Here is a 20362-nt window from a genome sequence, read left to right as displayed (position 1 = left end):
ATATCATGTTAAGTCTTTGTGAAAGGTGAAGCTGCTGAATTATGATTTATCTCGTTACATTTAAATCTATTGTGCAAATGGCCTAATAACACTATAGGTGCCGAACATACAGACTACAATTTTATTTATAATTAGCAAGCTTCATTTTAAATGATCTTTTTCCCCATGTGCTGAGGTTTACCTCGACAATTATTTCTTTCTCTAGGACTTGTTTGTACACTTAGATGCTATTAACCCAATAGGTATTTATAGAGGGTGTGCACTGATGTCACTTTCCCACCAAAACATGCCCCCTCAGTCGGACTGAGTGGCAAAACATCCTACAACATGGCTGCCTTTAGCTGGGGAAACTGCAGAGTAAAACAATCGACTGTCTGCTCAAATTAAAGGTAGTTGGATTTGGCAGTGATCCTGACAATTTATCAAAGACACAGTGGTTCATGGACATGGACATGTGACCATGATCATATAAAACCTGGACGCTTTGTCATACTTCAGGGTGGGATTTGATGATGAAATTAGTGATGAGGACACCAAAGGATATTTTGGTTTTAAGAGTCCGGGTCTTTAGGGGTATTTTTATTTTATGACATCATTGGAGAGACACGCAGCAGCATTTACGTTTACATAAATTATCTGAGTGATGATGTGCAAAGTGATGCATGACTGTAGAACACAAGGCTCAGACAAGTATAAATAAAAGATGATTAATATTTAGTTGAGAGGTATCATTAGTCAATAGAGTATATAACTTAAGGTATGTAGGTTTGTAAAAAGATGTCTCTGATTTCTAGTTGAATCTATTTGAGCCGTCAATCACACAACTCTTTCCTATTTCATGAGTTTTTTGCAGCATTGAAGGTAAGCTAAGGCTGCCACTCAGGCATCTTTTTGCCACTCAGTGGGTGACATACAGTGACTTTGGTATACAGTGACATCACGTGCATACCCTCTATAGCTAAAGGTCCATTCTGTACCTAATCCTCTATCACCCCCCTAACCTTGCAGACTCATGCGCCATGCTTTATCCCTTTGAGGTATACTGTGTACCTGCAGCATGCGCTCCTGCTCTTGCTGCCACCTTTCCTGACGCTTTCGCTCCTCATCCGGGTCCCAAGACCAGCGGTCACCCCGCCTGGCCTGGGGCAACACCGGGACTGACACCTGATAGACCCCAACACACACACAAACACACACGCACGCATCAACATGCCCAAATACACACAGCACGCAAATATCCATGCAGACATTCACCCCCACAAACAGATCACCAACCATACACACACACATAAACACACACACAATCTCACCCGACCGTGAAACCAATGAGAGACCAAGAGATGGATATGGCCCCCAACATACACAGACACACACACACACACACACACACACACACACACGCACACACACAGATCAACACACACATCCACCACAGGAAAAGAAGAAGGGAAGGGAGGAGACAGAAATAGTTGGTCTACCACAACAGCACTACTCCAATGCTAGCCAAAGGACTCCTACTAAGGAGAGAGAAGACAGAGAAAGAGACAGATGAGCTCAAAGGAAAACGAAAGCTGTTTCAGCCGATATCTACAGCCTCCTCATCTGGCATGCTACATCAACAGCTCTGTGTGTCACGTGATGTGGAGTAGAGCCTTGTAGTATGATGCAGTGAGGTCTCAAAACTGCACTAACCCTGTCAGATACGATCCACCTCATCTTTAAAATACTGCATGTTTCTCTGTGTATGCTGTGCAGGATGTGCTGAAGACTGATGATAAAGGGTTTAGATGCAGACAGTACTTTCATATTTTTCTTTATTTGAATTTATGACTGCATTTAGATGAAAGACTTTATAAGGAACCTGGTGATTTTTCCTTAATCTTACCTGTAATACTTGTGTAATTAAAGCTACTACAAGGTTTTTCCTACTGGTTATGCAACAGTCTCAATTTAATACTGATGCTTGTATATGATCAACATAAGCAAACAAGAGCATCAGAAAGAAGATGAAAGAGGGTTGATACTGTTGTTATTTTGTTTCTTTACCTTTTCAAATTCTTCATATTAAAGTGTTGTTTAGGTATGAAGAGGACTTACATAGTGGTTTAGGTGGAGCAGAAAGTGAGATTATATGATTGATTGTTGATTGACAGATTACTATAGGAAGGGTAGGACTAGACAAGCATGCTCCTTTTTGGACATGAAATGTAATTTATGTTAAAAGTCTGTTGAACATTTATTTTGTTCTGGTCTTTTTTTCCTACATTTATTATCGTTATGATTATTCTGATCATACTTCTGCTTCCTCTTCTTCTTCTTCTTCTTCTTCTTATTATTATTATTATTATTATAGTTTCTTAAATGTTCAAAATAAATCAGATTGGCTGTTTCTGTATAGATATTTCTAATGCCTGTCACTGATTGGATTTTCCTTGAAATCAGATGAAACAAGCTTGTGTTTATATTTTCCAAAGAGAAAAAAAAGAAGCAGTAGGAGATTTTTATCTATACTGTTTTATTTTGGACATTATATTTTGTGGTCATTATGGTGGAAACTACTGCTTTTGTCTACAGGGAGCTCCATAACAACAAATTATGAAAGTACCTTGTAGTAGCTTTAATTAGCGCTTTCTTTTTTTATGGAATGTTATCAGGTTTTCAGTATTTGACTTGTTTTTGTGTAAATGCTGTATGTTAAACTACAGTACTGTAACTCAGGAGATGATAAGCCAGATGAGAAGCAATTAAAGGGTTTTTCATACGTCTGACCACAAAGTATTGTGTAGTCAGAAGATGCTTTTCACTCACGTTTCCACGGCAGTCCTTCCGCGTCTCCTCTGTGGGGGAAGTGTGAGAGGAAACATTAGTTAAAATACAATTTAAACAAACATTTTGGATACAGTTGATCAAAACAAAATGCCTTTTGATGGGGAAAATGCTGAGGAAAATGACAACACGCCATGTGTCGGTTTGACAACCTAAGGAGTGAAGAAAATGACGAAACAAACAGAAACAAGGAAACAAAGACAAAGAGAGCAGTGACAAAAAACCAGTCCACCAAGAGCAACATAACACAAAGTCCTGCTCTTAGACTTGTATTCAACCTTGAGTTTTGATGTTTTCAGTAGGGATGAACTGATTATGAAATTGTGGGCTGATGGGGATTTGGACTTATTTGCCAACAAGATAAATATTGGCCAATACTGATGTATGGACAATATTTTGGTGCATCTTCAGTATTCAGCTATAAATTGAAACTTTTCTGAATCACTCTGGGTAAGAATAATCTCAATGCTGAGGAAGCTTTTGGTGGACAATGGTAAGATAGCAATGTAAAGCACACTGAGGCATACATAAAGCTGATCATTTATAATGTTAAGTAGATCACCCAATCCTACGTGATCCATTGTACTTTTCAGAAATTTATAGTCATAGGTGACCTACTTCACTGGATATTTTGGAAAGAATCTTCTGACTGTGAATCTTAATAAACATGATGATACTAATATGAATAAAAATGAAGCACGCTCTTTAACGATGACAAACACACTGATGAGTTAGAATTGGAGCTGCTCTGCATTTGTCATTGCACGTAGTTTTAGTACAGGTGAGAAATTTCACAATGACAGTTAAAACAGAGAAGGAGAGAGCACGTCATTGATCATCCACAACACTCTGGAAATGGGTGAAAGAAACAAGACATGGGACTGAAGGGCTGTTGTCTAGCCCTTGAGAAAACAGCAGGGAAACCCTGTGCATTCAGCACCTGGGGACAGAAACATGAGCTCCATCGATGAATGGAGGGGGGGTTTACCTGGCGGAGCGAAGAAGTCCCAGCGTAACTTAGGGTTGCTGGTTGCCAGCGGAGACCTGATACTGTTTGCAAACTCTACAGCAAAATAAAAAAAAAATGTGTGGGTGGAAGGAAAGGAGGGAATGAGGGAAGGAAAGGAGGGAGAGGAGTGATAAGGGATAGAGAGATGTCAAAACCAGGAGTTGGTGTGGACATCGAGAGTTGGGAAGGGCTTTTATAGTTCTGCTCCTGTGATACTGCAGACTAAATCAATAGTAATTGGAAAACAATCTTCAGTTAAAGAGGTAATAATTCAGATTTGGTAAAAAGTCAATATGTTTTCTCTCCCGCTAGAATTTCCAAGACAATCTTAATGTGTGTCAGAATAAAGGCAAAAGAAAATGACCGCAAAGCAGTGCTGGCAAGGTAATAATTACTTCTCTTAGACATGTTGTTTTGGATCTCAGGTCTAATTAACTGGTGTATCCATCTACAGTATGAAAAGTGAACTTAAAGAGATAGTTTGGATTATTTCAAGTGGGGTTGTAGGAGGTACTTTTCGATTATCAGGGTATTACTACCCAAGGTGGCTGTCAACCTGCCCCAGTTTGGGGAAACACCAGGAGTACTGGTGTAGGAGGTCCTGTCTTTTGTGAGGTAAAAATGTTATTTTTAGGGAGTTATAGTTGGCTCATATTACAGCAATTTTCTATCAAAAAAGCTGTCTGGTGGCGAGGTAAAGCAGTGAAAATACTCTAAATTTAGCATATAGATTTTTTTAGAAAGATTTTTTTTAGGTGGCCAAAATGTTTCACTGCTGACCCTGTCTACAGCAGTTTATTGTTATGTTTGTTATGTTTATTGTTATTATATAACTTCAGTGCCTCTCCAAAATGGACCATCATCGGTTGTAATAGATGCAATAGAGGGTATGCATGTGTGGTCACAGTAGGCGGAGTCACAGCATTTACACCCACTAAGTGGCAAAAAGACAACTGAGTGGCAGCATTAGCTTTCAGTTTGAATACCACGAAAACACAAAAAACACATCGAAGATGAGAGGGAGCTGTTGTGTGATTCACTATACAAAAAGATTTAACAAGAAATCTCATCTTTTTACAAACTGCCAAAACCTACAGACAAGAGGAGCAAATTGATCGCTACAATTCACAGAGACAACTACAATCCAGCCACTGGATCCTCGTGCACACACCTGAAGCGGGCACACAGGCTCTCGCCCAAGCGGCGTGGCTGCAGCAAAGAAATGATGTTCCTCTTCTATGTTGAAGTCCTCAGACAGTTTGCAAAGTCAACTGTATACATAACAAGTATTAGTATTAGTATTTCTGAGCAGATCTCTCTCTGTTGTCTGCGTAGCTTACAGGTAGCATGTAAACACAGATGTGAAGGTATCGCAAGATCTCATATATCTCATGTTGTGTCGCTTGGGCGAGAGCCTGTGTACCTGCTTCAGTTGTGTGCATGCAGATCAGGTCTGAGAGGCTACAGTTGACATTTAGACTAAAAACATGGTGTAAATGGCGTCTTTTTGAGTCAGATTTTAATGTTGCAGCTTACGGACACTTGGATTACACCACACGAGCATTATGGAGACATTTTGTGTTTTATTTGTGTTCTTTTTTTACATTGTGTTCACTTCAATTGTACTGGATTTGGCTGCTGTTTTCCACTGAAGCTCCAGGAGTGTTTTGTGAACTGGAGATCTTCACCCATCCTCACATCAGCACATCATTTTTGGGTGAACTATCGCTTTAAGTAACATTACGACCAAGTGATCACTTTTGTATTTCTTTGTTTTGTTTTGTGTATTTTCCGGGCATTGAAATCAAATACATATAAATGTCAGGAAACCTGATTCCTGGCCAAATGCCAGTGTTCATGGACCACTGTGTCTTTGGTAAGTTGTAGGGATCACTGCTGGCGACCAATTGTCTTTGATTCATGCAGCCATGCTGCAGGATGTTTTGCCACTCAGTCCGACTGAGGGGGCATGTCCCAGTGGGAGAGTGATGTCAGTGCGTACCCTCTATGCTACCAGGTAACAGCATTACTGATACTGATCCTCATACAACCCCACTTCAAATAATTCAAACTGTTCCTTTAAGTGTGAGAGCTAATTAGAGATCTTTATCAGTTAAACAGATAAGAAAGGTGAAGTAGGAGTTTGTGCTGTTTGCCAAAATAAGTTGAGAACTTAAATTGTGATTCAAACATCTTGCTGTAAAATGAAACAGAACGAGCGTCAGGCTGAAAGGAAAAAGGGAAAGACGCCAGCAAGGAGGATTTGCTCATCCAACTCAGAAAACAAGAAGATGGATGGAAAAGAAGCTGTTGGCTTGGTATTTGGATGCGAGGAGTTCACTGACCTGCTGTTGTTTCCACTGGAGGGTGATATCCAAATGTTTCTGGAGTAGCTAAGCTTGGTACATTCACTCTCTGCTGTGACGTCTCCTGGGAACTGGGAACACTTAACTGCAGAGACATTTAAAGATTATCATTTGGCTGGGTGATCATTTCTTTTGACATATTTGGTGGAAAAAGTTTATATTTGTTAGTTTAGCATCCTAACCTGTAAAGTTACTGCCTGACTTGGCTGTGTGGTGACTCCTGACTGGACAAGGTTGGAGGTCAATTCAGTTTCAGGTTTCTGTTGTTCTTGTTTGGCTTCTGAAAACACAGTGACAACACAATTTCATCACTGCTGTTAAAATCACATGAAAAAAATACAATTTTCTTTTACACGTTTTCCTCAAAATTCTTTTTCTTCTTCACATTTTCCAAAAGTTGTAGGTCAAGTGATACAGCTCTATGAGCAACCACAAGGGGTCAGTATAGCAGCATGCTGTTCAGACCTGCAGGTGGTGTTGGTTCAGCTGCAGCATTTGACTTCTCTTCCTGTGGAGCAGCTACTGATTGGCTTGCAGTCTTCCCAAAGCTGTCTTCTGGCTTCTGCAGCTCCTGTAAGGGTCACAGATGGTTTACAAGTTCAGTAGTGAACTAAACAAGCCTGAGATCAAGACGCATGTGTAATACACACGTTATATACATAAACAAGACTCAAACTCTGACAATTAAATGCCAAAAGCCTTGCAAGATGACAAAATGATGAATCAAATTATAGCACTTTTGTTGGATATATAGTACATGAAGTCAAACAGACATGTTTTTCAACTAATGGCTCTATGAAGAGGAAGGAAATGTCAAGTAAATAACTAAATGCATGCATAAACAATGTATGTATAGCAGGAAGAGGTGTTTCAGTTCCAAATGCATTAATTCAGAGATTTCTGCAGCACTGCTGTGAGACTCTCAGCACTGTGCACCCAGAAAGCTGAATCACTTTCCAGAGATACCGTACAGAAAGAACACCTTTGAGCAGTCTCTTCCTATCAAGCAGCACATACCTGGAACACTATACCCAGAGAACTGAGGAACATAACATTTATTACAGTAACTGCACAATCAAACATGCTGACATGATCTGAACTATTGGTTATGCCACTCTGAAATTTTTTTTTCTCTGTTCATGTGCTTGTACAGTATGTTATAGGGTTATGCCAACATTTAACTATTTGTGCTTCTGTGCTTTTGTCTGTTTATGTGCTTCCTGTATGTGGGATGTGCTTTTATATGTATTTTCAAATGTTTTTTACATGTCATCAATCTGCTTTTGTCTGTTCTTATGTGCTCTTATGTGCTTTCTATCTTTGAATATTTCTTATATGTAATCAACATGCCAGGGACTTCAGATAAAAATGAGCCAGTAAGGACTGTGCATTTATGTATTTCGTAAGTAAAATAAACATAAACCCAGATGTTGAACTGGGGCAAGTTTTTCCAACTAAATCTACTCCGCATCCTGCCAATCACACTTTTCATTAAATATATTCTAAATGGACTTAACCAGGCTATACTCTGTACATAAACTAGGCATAATCATAACTTAGTAAGAAGTGCAGCAACATATTTGTTTGTCTTCAGGTAAAAAAAGGTGCAAGAATGAATGACACCTACAAAATGATTGTTGAAAAAAGAGCAAAGTAGATTAATTTTATGATCTTTCTATCACACTAATCGCCTGTTTTTAATTTGACTGGATTGAAAGTTTTATTTTCAGATTTTATTGCAGTCAACTAGGGGAAAAAAAGAAGAAAAAAACGAATAAACTACCCAGATTGCCAATGTTGTGTTTTCTTGGCAACACATCTGTGGTGCCACAGTAAGTAGCAGCTATAGTGGGTATATGTTCGGAGAGAGTGACCAAACGTTGACAATAATCTGATAGCTTCAGACAGAATTATGTAATCACTGCCATGTACCCAAATAACTGCCTTTCTTATATAAATGTCTGTTACCTGCCTGTTTTTTCTTCTTTTTCTGTTTAGTTGCTGGGTATTCTTGTAAAATTCAATAAAATTTCAAAATTATATGAGAGCTGCAACAGTCAACCAATTAATCTATTATTAAACAACTATTAAATTAACAGCCAAATCCAAATTCTCTCATTTTAGCTTCTTATACAGCTCTGGAAAAAATGAAGAGACCACTGCAAAATGATCCCTGTCTCTGTTTTTATTATTTATAGGTATGTGTTTGTGTAAAATGAACCTTTTTTGTTTTATTCTATAAACCGCTGGCAACATTTCTCTCAAATTTGAAATGAAAATATTGCCATTCAGTGAATTTATTGGCAGAACATGACAACTGGTCACAATAACAAAAAAGATGCAGTGTTTTCAAACCTCAAATAGTGCAAAGAAAATATGTTCATATTCATTTTTAAACAACACAACACTAATATTTTAACTTAGGAAGAGTTTAGAAATCAATATTGGTGAGATAATCTCAATCTTTAATCACAGCAGTGTTTTTTATAATTGTCCTCATAAAATAAGATTTGGTTCAGGTGATCACCTGATCATCTCTTAATTTTTTCCATAGCTGTATGTGAATATTTTCTGTTTTCTTAAGCGCTCTATGACAAAAAACTGAATATCTGAGTTGTGGACAAAACAAGATATTTAAGGATATCACTAATAAGTAGTAACATTTTTCCCTTACATTTCATGGACCAAACAACTAATTGATAGAAGAGAAAATAATCCTTACAGATGGGAGCGAGGTGGGTCGGCTGGGTGGTGTCGAATGCTCAATGATTTTCTCTTCCTGGACGTCCTCAGAAGCCAGTTCTGTGGCATCTTGATCCTCCTTGGCCTTCGTTGACACCGGGCTTTCTCCTCCGGTCGAGGCCTGTGGACTGTGTGTTGGCGAGGCTGCTGACGAGGGAGCATCTGCAGTGCTGTTGCTGGTTATTGAAGGGGACGCCTCGAAATGAGGAGGAGATTCCCTTCCTTCACTGTCAGGCGTGGCGGGGGCATCAACAGTTCCTATGTCGCCGTTGACTCGGAGCAAACCATCCGCCTGAATCGGAAGAGAACAAGTTTAATACAGAGCTTTATATACACACTGTACATTGACCAGACATTTAAGTTAACCTAAGAATTTTCCACACGTATTACTCTTTCAGTGGCTGTAGTGGGTTTAAATTTACGGCTAGAGTGAAGCTGCTGCTATCATAAGAAAAAAGCGGTAAGGAATCCATTTGTACCAACCATGACATGCTAGCTTGTTGGGCCAAATAATGCTAATAAGTTAGGCTAAATTTTATTAAGGGAAAACTGGCATGACCATTTCCAAAGGGGTCCTTTCACTGCTTGTCTCAAGATATCTAGATGACAATGGGTTTTATGGATACCCAAGGGTCTCCACTTTACAGTCTTTGCCCACTGATCCTATGCAGTTTTGGGCAAAAACCACCATCCCTTTTTAAATGGCTTGTTCAAGGAGGGAATGTTGTGTCTTTACTCTGCCTTGCTGTCTGTGTAAAAGGATGTAGTAACAGAGCTGAGCTGACTTCTGTGTGAAAGGGTAAGCCAGTAAGGCAGATCTGGACACTGCTGAATTACATGTTTACAGCTGTCTGTGATAAATTATGTACTTCTTCCACATGTGTGTCAGCTGTGTCTACGCGTAAAGATGAGGAGACACTTTTTTATTGCACTGACGCAGTGCTGCCTGCACAGAAATAGACAGTAGACATAAGTAGAAATCTCTCCATACAAATGATCACACAAGGCGATCTCTAACTTATCTATTATCTATCAGAAGAAGAAAAGGTCTGTTTATCTAGGAACACATAAAAAGCTTGACATTATACATTCACAATGCATGTCTAACTAAGAAAAAGCAGACAAGCATAACTACTTACAGACCAGTGTGCTGTTGTATTATGTCAAAATCAAAATATGCAAAATCACAGCATGAATTTTTCTATGGTGTTCTTTGAGGTTTTGGTCTCTTAATGTGGTACTATGGATGGTGTTTAACCATTTTTATCAATTCTCAAGTGGTCAAAGACGATACGAATTTGCACCAAATCTCTGTAATAAATGGCATCAACCCACAAACTACTGCAACAACTTGCCACAACTGAAACATGATAGAGAATCATGGTAATCATCATACACTTCCATCATACTGTTCTAAGACTTAAAAAAAATGAATAGGCACTCATAGAAAACACAATGTTTATTAGAGATTTATGACTATAAAAACTTGACCTGCATTTCAAATTCATGTTCCAGTTTTCAGATGACGTATGCCACTTCTCTGTGTCATGTACTGTTAACCTGCAATCTCCCCCTCTACTTCTGCTCACCCAAAAATGAAATTTCACTCAATATCTTCTCACCCCTGTGTTGATGTGAGGATGGGTGAAGATCTCCAGTTCACAAAACACTCCTGGAGCTTCAGTGGAAAACAGCGTTGCAGCCGAATCTAGTATAATTGAAGTCAATGGTGACCAGTTTTAAAATGTAAAAAAAGAACACAAAATGTCTCCACACTGCTTGTGTGGTGTAATCCAAGTGTCTGTAAGCCGTAACATTAAAATTTGACCCAAAAAGACGAGACGAGAGGGAAGCTCCAGGAGTGTTTTGTGAACTGGAGATCTTCACCCATCCTCACATCAGCACAGGGGTGAGTAGATATTGAGTGAATTTTCATTTTTGGGTGAACTATCATTTTAAGCAGCCAGCCCTGACCTATGCATGGGCAAAAACTGGCATGAATTATCTTTGTTCTACATACATGATTCAAACATTCATTGGCAATGTAGCTGTCAGTAGCAGTCCTTTTATAAAATAAAATAAGAATAATAAAATACTTCAACATGTAATATCACAATAGATATTGTCACAGTCTGGTACGGTATTGAGATATTTCCATATTGCGATATTCGATATATTGTTACATCCCTGATATTTATTCATTCAAAATAAGTACAATAACGTCTATATGATAACTGTAATTTCTATAATTTGTTCAATTCAGTTATTTTCCAGCTCTATTTATATTAAGTGGATGAAAAATCAGTTAACAGGTATGAAACATCTTAAAATTTACAGATGAAAAAAAAATAAAATAAAATGAACTTGTTGCCTAAAAAGCCAGAGCCCTCATTTGTGGTCATTACCGGCCTCTTATCTCTGTTCGTTATTAGCTATTCATCTAGCTCACAACACCGTGCTGGCCTCTAGGACAATGAGGCACTAATGTATGTGTGAGGAGCTCCTAGTGAGCGGTAACTTAAGACACAGTGGTGGAGTTGGGTGAATGCAGGCTCTCAGTCTGCCCCCCGACGCCTCCACCTTCTCATCCCTCTCCTAGCAGCCTGTGTGGGCCCTCTTTGTCTGCCGGGAGCCCACTTCACATTGAGAGGGCCCTACTTGTCAACTTCTTAAGTCAATAGGGAACAGAGGGGCTCATTCAGAGCCGGGCTCCGCTCAGGCTCCTGACAAGACATTCCAGAAAAGCGCTCAGCTCCATTAGGTCTGGTAATAACCTGCCCCTCCCTCCCCCGCCACACCAAAACATAAGATCTCATTTTGAATATTCCCATTTGGTAATTTTTCCAGAAGAAAAGGAAACGGATCCTGTTGAGAGCACTTTGAGCTGAACTGAAACATTACATGCTTCTTCTGTGGGGGAAGTCTTGTGTTTTCCGAGAAACTGGCCAGCTCATCACCATGGTGGTTCTGTGGCATTCTAATGTAACTGCCAAGAGAGCCAGAGGGGAATTTACCCACCAGTCTGAGAGGAGAGCAGCAAACGCTGGGAAGTAACCACATGTAAAGTGGTCAAGACCTCAACCATGGCCTCTGCTGTGGTGACACTAACCGAATCTCAAAGTCATGTCATGTATATATGAAGAAAATGTTATCGTCACTGAGTAATGACTTACAGAGTCATCGCTGTACTATTCACACCACGCAACTTTCTGTCTTGTAACTGGGAATCTTGAAGTCATTATGGTTTGTGCACTACATCAAAGACAGCAGTCACACATTACATGATCTTGCACCAGGAGGAATCCTCATCGAGTCTGTCTGCTGTCCAAACTAGCAGCATGTTACTGTTGTAACTGCTGGAGGTGGAGCTAGTTTGAACTACTCTACAACTTCATAACAACTACTACTACCACCTGTTTGACCTGTTGACCCTCTGGCAGGAGCTACAGGACCATCAATACATGGACAGTCAGACTAGAGAACAGTTTCTTCACTGGGCCATACAACCAATAAACTCAAAGTCAAACACTGAATGTCTCCTCTATACTTTATTATTATTTTTGTGCAATAATTTAGTTATTTTGGTGCAGAAATGACATCTTACTGTGCAATATTACATTCATTGACTTGTACATTATTGAATTATATTTATTGTTTATTTTTTATTCTACTTGCTATTCTACTTTATAATTTTATTCTCTATTTTATTTGATGTATGATTGAGCTGCGTGTGTTTGGTTACTGCAGTTGTTTTTGTTCTTGTGTATTTTTGTATATGTGTCCTTTTTACCACTGATCAGAGGTAGCTCTCCTAATTTAGTTGTATTATGTATAATGACAATAAAGGCTTTCTGTTCTATTCTATTCTATTCTATTCTACTCCATTCTAAATTTTGGTTTTTATGGCTGCAGCTCCGACACTCGTCCGTCTCTCTTTCTCAACTCCTCTGGTTGTGTCTTTTCACAGTTCACACACAGGGACCAGTTTGCCTCTGATCTGGTTGCAAGTAGAAAATCAGGGCTACAATCCCGTAGGGTGAACTTGGCATAGGGAACCTCAATAGAGTAAACACTGTGGGTTATAGTAAGATTTTACTGTGGCAACCAGGCAAACCAGTTGAAAAGGGAACAACCGACATGAGGATCAGGAAATGTCTGGAACGGCCCACTTCTGATGGTTCAAAAAATTCCAAGGACCACAGAAAAAATCATAACAACAAAAAAAGGAGAAAATAACCACACTGTTTTTGAGTCAGTATCTCAGCCTGCCATTATTAATCCAAATTGGTATTAAGGGTCATATTTCCTCACCTTAGTTAACAAAACATGTTTTTCTCTGCCTGATGTCATGATTAGTGTGGTGATATTCAAACATAACTGGTTACTGAAATTATACAGTTTAATTTGACATGTCTTCTTGCCTCCACGGCCTCTGGACGGTGCTCTGATGCTCACCAGTGCTTCAGAGTCAGTTTCATCTTACTGGTCAACAATACTTTCTTTCAGAGGCTGTAGCGAACTCAGTTTTAAGGCCAGAGAGAAGATAGTGGTATCATGAGAAACAAAATCTAATGAATCTACTGGTACTAACCATGTCATGCTAGCTTGCCAGGCTAAATAACATTTCAAAGTTTGGCTAGATTTTAGTGAGGAAAAACTGGTACAGACATTTTCAAAGTGGTCACTTGATCTCTGATCTCAAGATATCTGAATGAAAATGGGCTCTGTGGATACCCTGTGGTCTTCCCTTTGCAGACATGTCCACATTATGTTAATACAGTGTAGACAAAAACCCACACAGTGTTCTGCATGCAGCATAAATGTGTTATTTTCTCCTATTCTATTTGAATATTCCTGGATACTGGGGTCCATAAACAGTACTTGAATTGCATAAATTGGGTATAACTGAAAACCTGAGACTTGTGGATTCTATCACAGCCTCATGAAATTTCACAACCACAAAGTAGAGACCTGGGGCAGAGAACATATGGCTTTGCAGATTATTGATATTAAGATGGTCTGTGAGAAATCTCAGCAGTCTCACCTTGCTGGGCCATGGTTCAGCCACTGTGGTTCGGGACTGGAAGTAAGGCTTGGGCATCAGCAAAGGCACCGGTTTGGGTGACAGGCCTCGGGTGGATGGCGGCTCAGTCGAGCGAGAGCGAATCTGAGGCCGTTGGTGTGAGGAGTCTTTAGGAAACTCCTCGATTCGCGCCTCCAGTGTAGACGTGAACTTTGGAGCAGGGGCGGACTGCTGGCGCAGATACCTCAGGGGCCCGTTGGGGTCCACATCGAAGGGGTCTGGGGTCGTTGGGGAGGCGGACAGGGAGAGGGAGAGAGGGAAAGGTGAGCAGGGAAAGGAGGGATCAGCAGATATGCTGCGGTCCAGGAGCTTTGGCAGCTGGAGGCGTTCAAGGACTGCTTCGCTGATGGAGAAACGCTGGGCGTAACGCTGGAGGATGGCTGATGCCTCCTCTGGGCTTCTGGCTCTTCTGTATGCCTCTCGCAGCTCCTCCTCACGACGCTCCCTGTTGAAGACAGAGGGAGGTAGAGAACTGATAAAGCAAAACAGCTGTGCAAAATGTGAATCAACTGATGTTAGACAGACTGATTTACATGAGTTGATATGACACATGATTCAAACTGTACAATCTTCATTTGATATTCAGCAGTCAAGAGAGTATAACAGAAAGACTGGTTCACTCAAGAGGTGAGAAGTGCAGAGCAATAATTCTACAACAATGAAATCAATTTACTAATACAAAGTCACCACCTGGATTTAACTAAGCAAATAGGTGAGAGCCTTTCATTGGATAATTACTGCAGTGATTCATATGTTTCAGGAGATTGATAAAGCTACTAAAACTGTGTTAAGAAGTGTCCAACACATTATTAAAACCTGGAAGGATAGTGATGAACCATCATCTTCAAGGAAGAAATGTGGTCGCAAAGAAATCTTGAATGATGGTGATCAGAGATCGCTTAAACGTTTGATGAAATCAAATCATAAAAAATCAACAGTAGAACTCACAGCTATGTTTAATAGTGAAAGTAAGAGCATTTATCCCATTTATATTATCCCAATTATCAGTGAGACTGATCATGGAAAAAAAAGGCTTCAGTTTGCTAGGGAGCATAAAGATTGGAGTCTGGATCAATGGAAAAAAGTCATGTGGTTTGATGAGTCCAGATTTACCCTGTTCCAGAGTGATGGAGACATCAGGGTAAGAAGAGAGGCAGATGAAGTGATGCTCCCATCATGCCTAGTGCCTACTGTACAAACCTGTGGGGGCAGTGTTATGATCTGGGGTTGCTTCAGTTGCTCAAGTCGAGGTTCAGCAACATTATGAGCCCAAAAACTGAGGTCAGCTCACTCCCTGAATATACTGAATGAACAGGGTTTTACATCACTGGATTTTTTCTTCCCTGATGACACGGACAGATTCCAAGATGACAATGTCAGGATTCATGGAGCTCAAATAGTGAAAGAGTGGTTCAGGGAGCATGAGACATCATTTTCACACATGGATTGTCCACCACAGAGTCCAGACCTGAACCCCACTGACAATCTTTGGGATATGCAGGAGAAGATTTTACACAGACTCTCCGACTCCGACTCTCCCATCATCAATACAAGATGTTGGTGAAAAATTAATGCAACTCTGGTCAGAAATAAATGTAACATTGCATAAGCTTATCGAAATGATGCCATGGCGAATGCATGCTGTAATCAAAGCTAAAGGTGGTCCAATGAAATATTAGCGTATTTGACTATTTTATGTGATATTTTATATGATCTGATGGCTACATGGTGTTCATTCCAAGTAAAAAGACTTGACTCCCATTTTTTAAATATAAAAAACATCTTTATACCATTTATGTATATCTACATGTGAATTATATTTCTGTCTCACTGTTTTAAGCCTGTGGTGTTTGTAAGAGCCAAAAGACTTTATCCAAGCTGTCTTTGTCCACACATGGGAGACATTTGCCTTCAGGGCTTTTGAACCAGAGAGTCAAGTGAGTAGTATTAAGAGTGACATGTGGCGAGCAGGACATGGTGGATCAACAACAGGACTGCCACCCAGAAGCTCAGGGTTCAAAACCCATATGGAAGTGAAGTCATACTATTATTTAGACATTATTTTCAGTTTTAGGATCTATAAAGCTGTTGAAGCTGTGTACATAAACTTAAGCAGAACAGTTCAATAAGCTTGTGGCCCAGAAGGACATCCAGCTGATGGTAAAGTAGCAGGGATGTCCAGGGCGCTGGCAAAAGTTTCATGTTGGAACTATTTCTGAACCACGATGAGCTATCTTGACTGGACATTAAAACAATGGTCATTCAACCTTCAGTGTTTGCTCGGTATTCTGGCACCAAGTGAATTGCTTCAGATCAATCAAGCACTGAAAAATGCCTTGTGATTCAATAACACATTTCAATACCATAGGAGTTAATATCCAAGGTGTGCTTTACTTTGTATGTTGGAAAACTGCTTTGAGTGGAAAAATGCCAAGGTGCTGAAACATAGAACTGAAAAGATGAGACAAATGACTTAAGTTTAACCAGACTGTGGTGAATAGATTCATATTTTCAGGATATGAAACTACTTTAAGAATGCAAAAAGGACCTGAAAAATAAAACTTAAGATTTGTACTGTAATGTCATTTTAATTTTGTTTTCTAAAAAACAAATTGTTCAGGGAACAGCATTGAAGCCATTATCATCAGTTTTGACTATAGCCACCTCTACTGTGTGTAGTCTATTCCTTTTACTTCACTGTAAATCGAGCAAACCTGCTCTTCCTCTTTCAAATTTCCTCTGTGGGCGACCTACTTAAATGAACACCAGGAGGAGTTGCCGTCACCTTTGTGTCCACTAACAGGAATTACAATGAACATAAATGATCTTCTCTGAGGAAAGACCTAGTTTTCCATTATACTAGTACTGTTCTGCACATACTGTGTTGTTTTTTTTTTAGCAGAATACAAATGAAACATCCTGTTGGTGTGTATGTCACTTACTTGTCCTCCACTATCTCTCTGTAAGTCTTGATGCTTCTCCTCCTTGAGGAGGTATATGAGTCTCCTGACATCAGCCGCTCCATCATCTTCCTCTCCTCCTCCTTCTTGATCAGGTCCTGGGAAATGCTCCTCCTCCGATTCTTCCATCGGGCCAGGTCCTGACACACACACACACACACACACACACACACACACACACACACACACACACACACAGATTGGAAGTGTTTCAGTTCCCAGTGAAACAAGGCAAGAGGGATTGGTTCAACAATGCTGTGAGACCTGAAGCACCGCTGTGGCCCCAGAAAAATGATTTAAGTTGTTTAAGTGGGGCACAGCAAAAAATTACTGAAGTCTGTGCTTTGGCCTGCAGGAACAAAATCATTGTATGAAACTGATTCACTCCTGAAACATGAAGACAGAAACAAAGATCTACTGGGAGTTAAAAAGTAATTTCAATCCAGGAAAACATAAGAAAGAAATAATCTTAATCATAAATAAATAAATAAACAAATGCAGACAGACTGAGAAGTCAGACATATCTAAGACACTCACGTCCTGCCAGTGATCGTCCTCTTCCTTCATCTTGTTGTACTGGTTGTGCATCAGCTGGTGACGCACCTGACTGTGGGGCTGCAAGATGGCCTCCTCCTCACCACGCATGTCGATCATACTCACACTCCTGGGAGGAGGAGGGAGAGAGAGACAGACAGGGAATGTAGGTAATGAAAAACGTGTGTTTACATGTCATTTCCAGCATAATTATGCTGCTGCTCGTGATTCCTTAAATTTCCCACTTGTACATTGTATATTATACATTGTTATTACACAGTCGTATTGAACTCTTGATTCTGATTGGTCAACTACTGCATACTATGGTCTGTTATTTCAGATTAGCTTAGTTGCACTGTTATGAATAAAAGACCATTGCCATGGAGGCAGTTATGATCTTAGACTAAGTAGGAGTTATCGGAAGCTATAAAATCATTTTTTAATCAATATTTTGCATTAAATTATGGATTTTTTTTTGTAATCAGCCATGTAATCAGCAGGAGAATATACAGTGAGCAGGTTATTAATGAAAAACAAACCCAGATGGGGTGGTGTAGGTCTTGAATCACCCTTACATGTGTTTCATACAGTCACAGTAAAATCACACAGATCCTCTAATCTTATCCAAGACTCAGCAGAGGCTGATGGCAAAAAACAGTGAAAAATAAATCTTCCTTGAGGTGATGCTCCACCCAAAATCTACCTTCATACAGTATCATCCACAAATATGATTTATTAATCCTTCATGACAGAGAACAGAATAACCTGTAGAGATACTAAAATAAGATGTTTCCTTTAAGAACCACATCAATGGAAAATTGCATCTTCACAGGTAACCTCATGCTCATCCTGGAGGCATGACTAAGATATTAAGATAAGGATAATATCCACACCTTTTTTAAATAATCCAAAACATTAGGTGACAAGAATACTCATGTAGCACATCCCTTGGCAATGTAGAGGCACAGACTAGAAATCCAAGCTGAAATAAATAGCCTGTAATTCTTCCTTAACACCGCCTACATCACTATGACATCACTGGTTCAAGAAGAACAACTGATTTTGCAGCAGGACAACTCAGCTTTCTCAGTCAATATGAGACCACTGAGGAACTGATTGCTTCAGTTGACTCCGTTAACCATCAAAACTGACTGGACACCCACATAAAAAGTGATGAATTTGAATTTTCCCTTTAAGATGCCATTTAATGACACATTTTGAATGATCAGCTACAGGTGCCCATGGTTGCGAAACCTCAACAACAACCACTACAGACTTCATACAGACCAAGACTTGTCACAGAGAGTTTACACTGGCCTTCATGTTTGTCAGTGAATCAGTCATGTTAAGGCATATAGTTTTATATTACGCACAAGACAGTATAGTGCAGCCTTACTGTTAGAAGCATGCAGCTGTATTGGTTGTTCATCACAGACTTAGAATGGGTAAATTAATTATATTCTTACTTTAATAATTGTCCCACACATTAAAGTCAGGATTGTAATAACTGTTTTTGTTTTAAGACTCAGAAAATTGATGCACTGCCAAGATACAAAGGTATTGCTTGGCTTAAAGTGACAAAAGGAGTCATATAAACCATTACAATTCTTTTTAATTTTACAGTTCTTACTCATGAGCAGACGTTTTATGGAGCCCACTGGTCATTGAATGGACCAAGGAAACGTGCAGCAGGAGTTTTCAACCAAGGAGATGACCCACAAATAAAAGCTTGAGCCAGCGGGATGTGATATGTGAGTGCACCAGAGTAACACTGAGTAACACCTGCTTCTCTAAATCAAAACTTTTAAACCAAGTATTGACATCTGAGTCATCTCCTGGTTATGAATCCTCTCTCCTGCCTCAAAGCAGCAATTTTTGCAAGAGCATTTAGCAGCAAAGGAGACTTCCATAGTGATTTTTTTGCTGTGGGATGTTGGGAAGAGGGGATGGTTGTTACATGAAATAGTTGTGTTAGATGAAACATGCAGCTGGCAGAAGCAGTGAGGTGAAATTGCAGTAACATGGTTTAGTAAATCCTCTGCACAGCCACTATACTGCAGGCATGTTGAATAAATCTGAGAGGACTATCGCCAGCCAAAAAGGCAAAAACGCGTGTCCAACAGATTTATTAAAAACATATTTTCATTATATTTCAGATCAGTGGAGGGGACATTGTTGAAGCACACTGTCAAAAATGTCCACTCTGACTAGTCATGTAACTTGTTATTCTTAATATAAGTGATACAAGTAGGAAAAATCTGCTTCACTGGGAGATAAAGTGTTTTCTATGTGAAGAAAACTTGTTCAGAGTTCAGTAAATCACAGATCATCATCTTTTAACAAATATAGTAATAAATCAACAATGACTCAATAATATTACTCCTACTTAAACCTCAAAACAGAATCTGTGTAAATACCATCTTCTTTTAGTTTGGTTCTATAAATAAATTTATTGTATACAACTACAAAATCTTGCCTGAAAATTCTTTGCTCATTGCAAACTTTTGGGGGTTTCTAAAACTCAAAGATTCAAGTTTGTGTAAAGAAGAACTACACTACACTAATTAATGACATTCAGTAGACCTGTGACTCTCAAAGTGTGGGCTGCAGCCCACTGGTGGGTCGAGAAGGCCCAACAAGTGGGTCTTCAGAGGTCATAAAAACAAAACTAAAAAAAGAAAAGAAAAAAAAATGTTTTTAGGTTTCAATTTTGGATGTTTACATTTCAATCAAGTTTGAAATGATCATAAAATATTTATGATTAATTTTTGAAAAGAAATCACAACTAACAAACCAAAATGATGGGATTTAAATTAAGTGTTAGTCTTCATTTATCTGAAGG

General features: G+C 39.4%; 1 protein-coding gene across 2 annotated transcripts in view; it reads right to left on the bottom strand.

Annotated features, from left to right (window-relative positions):
• The window catches only part of LOC146327277 (LIM and calponin homology domains-containing protein 1-like), a 152817-nt gene that overhangs the window by 10973 nt on the left and 121482 nt on the right, over window positions 1-20362 (bottom strand). Inside the window, exons 13-22 of one of the 2 annotated variants that reach the window (XM_084719805.1) lie at window positions 17524-17650; window positions 16969-17126; window positions 13988-14471; window positions 8924-9235; window positions 6667-6772; window positions 6384-6481; window positions 6181-6286; window positions 3815-3889; window positions 2809-2837; window positions 1051-1164 (exon numbers count right to left, since the gene is read on the bottom strand). In XM_084719805.1, coding sequence (XP_084575931.1) covers window positions 1051-1164; window positions 2809-2837; window positions 3815-3889; window positions 6181-6286; window positions 6384-6481; window positions 6667-6772; window positions 8924-9235; window positions 13988-14471; window positions 16969-17126; window positions 17524-17650 — 1609 coding nt within the window. The remainder of the gene's footprint in view (window positions 1-1050; window positions 1165-2808; window positions 2838-3814; window positions 3890-6180; window positions 6287-6383; window positions 6482-6666; window positions 6773-8923; window positions 9236-13987; window positions 14472-16968; window positions 17127-17523; window positions 17651-20362) is intronic. The other variant, XM_084719804.1, reaches the window with a different exon arrangement.

The sequence above is a fragment of the Lutjanus erythropterus genome, chromosome 5, assembly GCF_056507025.1.
Source record: "Lutjanus erythropterus isolate fLutEry1 chromosome 5, fLutEry1.hap2, whole genome shotgun sequence".
In the NCBI taxonomy this organism is placed as follows: Eukaryota; Metazoa; Chordata; class Actinopteri; order Lutjaniformes; family Lutjanidae; genus Lutjanus; species Lutjanus erythropterus.
Note: the sequence above shows the minus strand (reverse complement) of the source record. Positions and strands in the feature narration are given on the sequence as shown.